Here is a 9640-nt window from a genome sequence, read left to right as displayed (position 1 = left end):
CTAGCCTGATTTGACAACATTATTAGATTTAAATTAAATTAACTCAATTGATTGGTGTGGATTTAAATGATCTAAATATGGTATTCCCATCACTGGACTTGAACAAGAACCATATATCTAATCTATAGATGCGCGCAATTCAATTAGCTACGCACATTTACTCACAAACTGATCCCCGAACCATTTTCATACAAGAACGCCGGTTTCTACAGTAGCCTACGTTATGTAATCTGTTATAATGAACAGTTTCCCATGTCTGTGTTATGTCAGCAGCATCGATCTAGTTCTCTGTTAGTGTTCGCCTGTTCTTGGTGTGAGAGGAATGTGAATTAATCCACACAGTACCTCTCTTACACAGCCACTCACTCAGATGGTGATAATTCATCTTTCCATAAATAGTCTTATTACAAGGGGGAAACACTTAGACATATTTAGCCACATACAAAAAGAAATATATAGCAATGTGGTATAAAACCATTCATTTCTCAGTGTGCGACGTGAGATAGCGGTTTTGTTTTACTCGTCTGCCTTGCTCATCGCGTTTGGGCGCGCTCATTTTCTGTTGCAAGAGGGGGCAGAATCGTTGTCTTGCTTCCCCTGTAGTTTAGGAGGTAGGGACGAATAGTACAGTCCAGAGCGAAAGCATTGAGCTCATTGAGTAGCGGACAATTGTAGCGAGTATCACCATCAGTACCACAACGGCACGCCAAGCCCCGGTGCTCAGACCGACCAACACACAGAAAATCCGCCACAGTCATTCCCTGACAGCCATGAAACAGACTCTGCTCGAGCTGATGAGGATGAGCAGAATATGCCGGATGGTACTCGCCACTTGTTTGGGATCTTTTATTCTGGTCATCTTTTATTTCCAAAGTATGTTCCAACCAGGTAGGTAGGGTCTCTGTCTCTCTCGAATTTGTTGTGTGTTGTGTTCATTGATCTGTGACCTCCTGCCCATTGCCCACTCTGTTGTGGCATGTTGATTTCGATGTATTCGTTGACTATGTTGAATCATGCATTTTATAAATAATGACAAGGTTGTAACACCCATCTATCCGGGTGACGCGTAATTCGATCCTGTGTCGCCGAGGTTGGGAAAGAATGTGTTCCCTGTTTTAGGTCAAACACTATCACATAGATTGTGCGTTTATGCAATTGATCGTTTAGGCTATTGTGCCAGAGTCAGTCATCTCTTGGGAAACGAGCACGACATGTGTGTTTTGAGATTGCTGTACGCATCGCCTGTAGTCGCGGGCGTTCTCGCTAGTATGGATGGATTATGTTTGTCTCTCTCCAGTCAGTTTAGCTGAAGTCGACCCAGTGCCACTGCCACGGCACCGTTCGGCCGCAGCCGTACAGTAGAGGCTCTGTGCCACGAATCAAAGAGCCCTGCTTTCAGACGCGCAAAGATCGCACTGTACAAACAGCAAAATGCCTCAATATTGACCTACAACAGGTTTACAGTAACGCGAAATTATTTCTGAGCAACTGTGTGGCGCTGTTAAATTCCTCCCATGACTGAAAGTGTTTAATTTGAGCTTCTGTTCCATGCCATGGTCCAGGATCAGAGAGGTGGCAAAAATAAACTTTTTAGAAAGGGATATAAAATAATGATATGTAAGTGACGTATGAGAGAAAAAACGTGTGATTTAATGACCTCAATTATTTTTAATACATTGGCTATGCTTTATTTCAATGTGGCCACGTCTCTATTTGCGGTAGTAGGGAATATAGTGATGTAAATAATAATAACAGGGTATTGTGCCATGTAGACTTTTCACAGCCAAAGTGACCGTATTATTGCTAAAGGGGATTTTGCAGTAATACTTTTTTCGTTCCCCTCCTTTGATTCAAAGTTGTGTCCGAAAGGTGAACAAGTGGTAATGGATTTTATTGAAAGGAAGGGGAATATCAGCGAATGCATTGTACTACAGAAGAACCAAGTACGAATGCGTAAAACTCAAATTGCCACGCTGTACTTCCACATCATTTGGTGGAATTTCTGAGTCCCCGGTTGTGAGTCATCGATGTAGACTACAGCCGCGACGGGGTTCTTATCACTAGCCTACTGCACCGGAATGCGTGTCATCCCTATTCCGTTAACCAAACATCACCGTGGAAACTGCCCCAGTATATGTGCGTTAGTGCGCACACAGATACTAGGTCATGTGGAGGAATGATTTCCAGCGGCGACGCATGACTCCCCCGCGACATTCTGTAGTTCCACAAAGACAAAAGGCTGAGGGGGTTGCTATAGGGAGCCTCTCCCAGGCATAGGGGTAGAGGCATGCATGGACCTATCTCGTTTTAGAAGAGGGGACATCTGAAAGTGTTGCATGTAATTGTTTTGAAGAATCCATGTCAGACATGTGAGAGAAAGCCCTGTGTAAGATGGTGTGTAAAATGGTGTGTGTCAGTGGTGGTGGAGCGGATGTGAGGTGTGTTTAATGGTAGTGGGGTTGTGTGTTTGGGATTATGAAGCGATTATGTGGGTGCGACCAGGGATTGACATTAAGGGTTGCCCTATTGCCAGAGGCAAATTAAACCTGATCTGAGGTTGCCCCATTAACGGCAGGTGAACCAAACTGCACACTATTCCAGTAGCCTAAAACGGTTCTGTCTGGTTCCTGCCCATTGCTTAAGTGAATAATGGACAATGTCTGATATTTCGGTGTGTAATTGTGCTTATTTCTCTCCCTCTTGACCTCCCCTCCCCCCACTCACACACAATACAGCCTAAGAACATGACAGACTGAACCCCTCTGGTCTTCCCGTAACATTTCACAGCACACGGAAGTCCGAGGAGCGTTCTTCTGGTTCCGGAATGTTAGACTGCCTGGGAATCCCGTCTTGCCCCCCCTGTGCAAACTCTCACCTCGTTTACAGGCCCTTTGGGGTCACGACCTTTAAACCAGACAGTGGAGAGAGACTCATCATCTGGGCGTCTCACTATGGGCTCAACACACTCACATGCACACACACCACACACACGCACACACACACTTGCTCGCATGCACGCACAGCTGCAAACATGCACACACACTGCGGACACTCCAGTGAAAGTGTTCTTCAAAGAGACAGATCCAGCTTGAGTCATAGTCCGTTGAGCTCAGTTGTAGCTTTGTGCCTCTGATAGATCATTCAGTGTCTGTGTGAGGTTGCCTTCCACTGCAGGCATCCGTTTAAAGGCATTAGGACTGGGACCAAGGGAGCAACAGCAGCTAATATGGCTGTTTTGTTTAGTCAGTATTCTTTTGGTGAGAGGTGCCAGGGGGTATTTTGGAGAGACTGGGCATGACTGTCTGTGTGTGTTTGTGTGCGTGTTTATACTGGGACTCTGTTCAGTGTATTTTCTCGGCTGTGTGTGAGTGGTGACTTGGTTGTGCACTCTGGCCTCAGTCACACACTCACGTTTCACATCCCCCATAATGCACCAGTGTGTCCAGACTAGAGCAGCCGAGCATGGACAGTGACATGGCTCACTGACCTAATTTGGAACCCAGCTGAAATTTTGGGTAAGATTTCCATAGCGACGGACCTCAAAGAGAGCTAGTGGAGGGGGAAAAGGGAGGTATGAGGCAGTCAGATGGAGTTTAGCCGGAAAAGACTTGATCAAGAACGAGATGGCCAAAGCCACTGGTGGAATTTCTTTGGGAAACTCAAAATTCCTTACTGCTTGCTCACCCCGGGACAGTAATGTAGGGTGGAACTGATACTTTGGGGAAGACGGCTGATTTGCAGACTGTAGATACCTCATCCATAATCACTGGAGTTTGATGATATAATCATTGACTTACATTCTAGAGCTCTACACCTTTGTGCATAGGAATTCAATGGCTTTTATCCATTTTGAGGGAATTCTAGAGTTCTTGTCCCTGTTTCTGTGCATGTGTTCTAGAACTGTCTCTTTTTGTGCGGTGGAATTCTCTAGCACAAAAGCTTCTGATGTTATTCTGTACAGAGAAGAGATGACCTAGAGTAATGAAACAAGATTCTCTCTCTCTGCCTCTCTGTCTCTCTCTCAAAATTCAATTCAATTGGCTTTGGGAAACACGTTTACATTGCCAAAGCAAATGGAATAGACAATAAACAAAAGGGAAATGAACAAGGAATACATTAGTAAACATTACACTCACAAAAGTTTTCAAATAATATAGACATTTCAAATGTTATATTATTGGCTTTGTACAGTGTTGTAACAATGTGCAAGTGGTTGAAGTATGAAAGGGGAAATACATAAAGAGATGATTATAGGTTGTATTTACAATGTTGTTTGTGCTCCACTGCTTACCCTTTTCTTATGGCAATCGGCCACAAATCTTGCTGCTGTGACTACACACTGCGGTATTTCGCCTAACAGATATGGGAGTTTATCAATGTTTGATTTGTTTTCAAATTCTTTGTGGGTCTATAATCTGTGGGAAATATGTGTCTCTAATGTGGTCATTCAATTGGCAGGAGGTTAGGAAGTGTAGCTCAGTTTCTACCTCATTTTGTGGGCAGTGTGCACGTAACCTGTCTTCTCTTGAGAGCCAGGTCTGCCTACGGCGGCCTCTCTCAATAGCAAGGCTATACTCACTGAGTCTGTACATAGTCAAGGATTTTCTTAATTTAGGGTCAGTCACAGTGGTCAGGTATTCTGCTACTGTGTACTCTCTGTTTAGGGCCCAATAGCATTCCAATTTACTTTGTTTTTTGGTTGACTCTTTCCGTGTCAAATGGTTATGTTTTTGCTCTCTCATAATTTGGTCGGGTCTAAATGTGTTTGTATCCTGGGGCTCTGTGGGGTCAGTTTGTGTTTGTGAACAGAGCCCCAGAACCAGCTGGTTTAGGGGACTTTTCTCTAGGTTCAGCTCTCTGTAGGTGAGGGCTTTGTGGTGGAATGTGTGGACATTGCTTCCCTTTAGGTGGTTGTAGAATTTAACAGCTCTTTTCTGGATGTTGATAACTAGCGGATATAGTCCTCATTCTGCTCTGCATGGATTGTTTGGGGTTTTGCATTGTACACAAAGTATATTTTTGCAGAATTTTTCTCAATTGGGTGTTTGTCCCATTTTGTGAGTTCTTGGTTGGTGAGTGGACCCCAGACCATAGAAGGCAATGGGTTCGATAACAGATGTAAGTATTTTTTTCCAGATCCTAATTGGGATGTTGAGTTATATGTTCCTTTTGATGGCACAGAACCCTTCTTGCCTTGTCTCTTAGATTGTTCACAGCCTTGTTGAAGTTATGGTGTTGATGTTTAGGCAGGGGTATGTATAGGTTTTTGTTTGATCTAGGGCAACGGTGTCTAGAGGGAATTTGTATTTGTGGTCCTGGCAACTGGACTTTTTTGGAACACCATTATTTTTGTTTTACTGAGATTTACTGTCAGGGCCCAGGTCTGACAGAATCTATGCAGAAGATCTAAGTGCTGTTTTAGTCCCTCCTTGGTTGGGGACAGAAGCGCCAGATCATCAGTAAATAGTAGACATTTTACTTCAGATTCTAGTAGGGTGAGGCCGGATGCTGTAGACTGTTCTAGTGCCCTCGCCAATTCATATGTATGTATGTATGTATGTATGTATGTATGTATGTATGTATGTATGTATGTATGTATGTATGTATGTATGTATGATGTGTGTGTTGAAGAGGGTGAGGCTCAAGTTGCATCCCTGTTTCACCCCACGGCCCTCTGGAAAGAAATGTGTGTTTTTGCCAATTTTAACCGCACACTTGTTGTTTGTGTACATGGATTTTTTATAATGTTGTATGTTTTTCCCCCAACACCGCTTTCCATCAATTTGTATAGCAGACCCTCATGCCAAATTGAGTGAAAAGCCTTTTTGAATTCAACAAAGCATGAGAAGACTTTGCCTTTGTTTTGGTTTGTTTGTCAATTAGGGTGTGCAGGGTGAATATGTGGTCTGTCGTACGGTAATTTGGTAAAAAGCCAATTTAACATTTGCTCAGTACGTAGTTTTCACTGAGGAAATGTACAAGTCTGCTGTTAATGATAATGCAGAGAATCTTCCTAAGGTTGCTGTTGACACATATCCCATGGTAGTTATTGGGGTCAAATTTGTCTCCACTTTTGTGGATTGGGGTGATCAGTCCTCTGTTCCAAATACTGGTGAACATGCCAGAGCTGAGGATGATGTTAGAGTTTATGTATAGCCAATTGAAATTTGTGGTCGGTATATTTGATCATTTAATTTAGGATACCATCAACACCATAGGCCTGTTTGGGTTGGAGGGTTTGTATTTTGTCCTGTAGTTCAATGTAATTGGAGAATCCAATGGGTTCTGGTAGTCTTTAATAGTTGATTCTAAGATTTGTATTTGATCATGTACAGTCTTTTTTTGCTGTTTGTTCTTTGTTATAGAACCAAAAAGATTGGAGAAATGGTTTACCCATACATCTCCGTTTTGAATAGATAATTCTTTGTGTTGTTGTTGTTTAGTGTGTCACAATTTTCCCAGAAGTGGTTAGAGTCTATGGAATCTTCAAATACATTGAGCTGATTTCTGATGTGCTGTTCCTTCTTTTTCCGTAGTGTATTTCTGTATTGTTTTAGGGATTCACCATAGTGAAGGTGTAGGCTCAGGTTTTCTGGGTCTCTATGTTTTGGTTGGATTGGTTTCTCAGTATATTTCTTAGGTTCTTGCATTCTTCATCAAACCATTTGTCATTGTTGTTAATTTTCTTAGGTTGTCTGCTTTAAATGTTTAGATTTGATAGGGAAGTTGAGATGTCAAATATACTGTTTAGGTTTTCTACTGCCAAGTGTACACCTTCACTATTACAGTGAAAAGTTTTGTCCAAGAAGTTGTCTAAAAGGGATTGAATTTGTTTTTGCCTAATTGTTTTTTGGTAGGTTTCTACACTACTTTCCTTCCATCTATATAACTTCTTAATATTATGCAGTTCCTTTGGCTTTGATGCCTCATGATTGAGTTCAAGTAGACTGTGATTTTGCTGTGATCTGATAGGGGTGTCAGTGGGCTGACTGTGAACGCTCTGAGAGACTCTGGGTTGAGGTCAGTGATAAAGTAATCTACAGTAATACTGCCAAGAGATGAACTATAGGTGTACCTACCGTAAGAGTCCCCTCAAAGCCTACCATTGACTATGTACAGACCCTGCATGCGACAGAGCTGCAGGAGTTGTGACCCGTTTTTGTTGGTTGTTTTGTCATAGTTGTGTCGAGTGGGACATATTTGGGAGGGAATGCTTTCACCTTCATGTAGTTGTTTGTCCCACTGTGTGCTAAGAGTGTCAGGTTCTTGTCCAGTTCTGGCATTTAGGTCGCCACAGACAAGTACATGTCCATGGGCCTGGAAATGGTTGATCTCCTCCTCTAGGAGGGAGAAACTGTCATCGTTAAAGTATGGGGATTCTATTTGGGGGATATAGGTAGCACACGTGAGGACATTTTTCTCTGTTGAGATAGTTCTGGGAGGGTGTCTGGCTGGTCAGGGCGGGGTGTCCGTTTCTCTGTTGCTCGTGTATGAGGTGCTGGGGCTGCAGTTGAGGGTGATGTCCTTCATGGTCCTGGCAAAGGTGGGGGCTGGTGTCTTGTAGAGGCGGACCTGGCCATAAAGGCTGTTCAAGTCCAAGGTGGAGGGATGAGCCAGGTAAACATTTGGTTTTGAGGCACAGTCCCAGGAAGTGCTTGCATTCACCCGCAGTGTGGTTGGCAGGGTGAAAGTCTTTTTGTGGTAGCAGGGTGGAGATAACCACTTGTGTGTTGGGGAAGAGGCTTTTTCAATCACTCCCTTGGGTGCTGTGGCCACCTTTCCTGCTGGGCTCTAAGGTTGTTTGTGCTTGTGTGTATTATGATGTGGCTGGGAGACCCTAGTCGGTCCTCTAACAAAAGCTTCAGGGCACGCCAGGTGTTCGGACACTAGAGTTTAGCCACTTTTGGAAAAAGTTTCCTCTCATCATTGTATTTCCCATTTGAGTCAATGAGGAGCACAATATCTGGCTTTTGTGTGTCCTCTTTGGGTGTGAGGGTGTTGTCAGGAGAGCTATCCAGTGGGCTCTCTCTCTCTCTCTGTCTGTCTCTCTCTGTCTCTCTGTCTCTGTCTCTGTCTCTGTCTCTGTCTCTCTGTCTCTCTCTCTCTCTCTCTCTCTGTCTCTCTGTCTCTCTCTCTCTCTCTCTCTGTCTCTCTGTCTCTCTGTCTCTCTGTCTCTCTGTCTCTCTGTCTCTCTGTCTCTCTGTCTCTCTGTCTCTCTGTCTCTCTGTCTCTCTGTCTCTCTGTCTCTCTGTCTCTCTGTCTCTCTGTCTCTCTCTCTCTCTCTCTCTCTCTCTCTCTCTCTCTCTCTCTCTCGCTCTCTCGCTCTCTCTCTCTCTCTCTCTCTCCCTCCCTCCCAACCCCATTGTCCTGTATCCTCTCTCTCTCTTCTGCCTGTGAGTGTGTATTGTGGGAGGGTATCCCAGACGTCCTGAAGGACCATGACATTGTGGCTCTGTCCCCACATTTCGTTGGCCTGTGGTGCTCCAGTTCAGGGCCCATGACTGTGTTGCGTCTGGACTTTTGGCCAGGCAGCCGTGAGGTTGATAGCCATCTGTTGGAGAGTCTGGACTTCAATACAGGGGACTGCCACACACACACACACACACACACACACACACACACACACACACACACACACACACACACACACACACACACACACACACACACACACACAGATATATAAGGACACACACATGCACTCTGATAATACAGTTATTAAGTAATTAACAGCTATAGACATTCTTTAGCACAGAACAACAAACACAGACTCATTTATATGGGTGACAGTAGACAGATAGTCTTCTAGAAACAGAGAGAGTGAGAGAGCCCCCACTTCCCCCACCTTACTTCCTGTGCTTCTGATAATCTGACCATGGGCCTTTAGTAAGGGGCCTCACACACACACACACACACACACACACACACACACACACACACACACACACACACACACACACACACACACACACTCTTGTACAACTAACACACACACAAACACAGTTACATGTTTACTGGTAGTACTGCGTATGGGAAAAATGAAGTCAGCCTCCCCCTCAGAAACCACAGAGAAGACCAGTCGTCTCTCAGTGGTATCAGCAGTCTTTTATGGCTTTATGGTTTGTACTACTGTGAGAGAGACACATTCTTCCTGCCTGGTGAAACCAAGCTGTGTGGCCCAATTGGTGTTAAAGGACAGATACTTAATAAAGCCCTAGTAGGGTTTTGAAGGTGTGTGTAGGTGTGATTGAGTAAAAGGAGGTAGAGAGATAGAGGAAGAGAGTGGTGAGTGTGTGTTCTTTGGATACAGCTGTTGAAGAAAAAGAAACACACACTTATTTAGGCGAGGTGCTGGCTAGCGGAGTAGAAAACTTGAAAATAAGGGAGAGCCGCACACTCTAGGAGCTCAGATGCTAAAATGTAATATCCAACGTTTCGACAGCCAAGCTGTCTTCATCAGGGTAGAGAGATAGAGGAAGAGAGTGGTGAGTGTGTGTTCTTTGGATACAGCTGTAACAGAGCATAAACACACTCATGTACACATGTTCACACACACACACACACACACACACACACACACACACACACACACACACACACACACACACTGTAAATAGTTGAGTGAAAGGTACTGTGTCTA

General features: G+C 44.1%; 1 protein-coding gene across 2 annotated transcripts in view; it reads left to right on the top strand.

Annotated features, from left to right (window-relative positions):
- Window positions 1-669: 669 nt before the first annotated feature.
- The window catches only part of LOC106609345 (carbohydrate sulfotransferase 11), a 77212-nt gene continuing 68241 nt past the window's right edge, over window positions 670-9640 (top strand). The window contains exon 1 of one of the 2 annotated variants that reach the window (XM_082977712.1): window positions 670-873. In XM_082977712.1, the coding sequence (XP_082833838.1) occupies window positions 771-873 (103 nt within the window). In that variant the 5' untranslated portion in view covers window positions 670-770. Of the gene's footprint in view, window positions 889-9640 lie in introns of both variants that reach the window. The other variant, XM_014208078.3, reaches the window with a different exon arrangement.

This window comes from Salmo salar, chromosome 07, assembly GCF_965601325.2.
Source record: "Salmo salar chromosome 07, fSalSal1, whole genome shotgun sequence".
Classification (NCBI taxonomy): Eukaryota; Metazoa; Chordata; class Actinopteri; order Salmoniformes; family Salmonidae; genus Salmo; species Salmo salar.
Note: the sequence above shows the minus strand (reverse complement) of the source record. Positions and strands in the feature narration are given on the sequence as shown.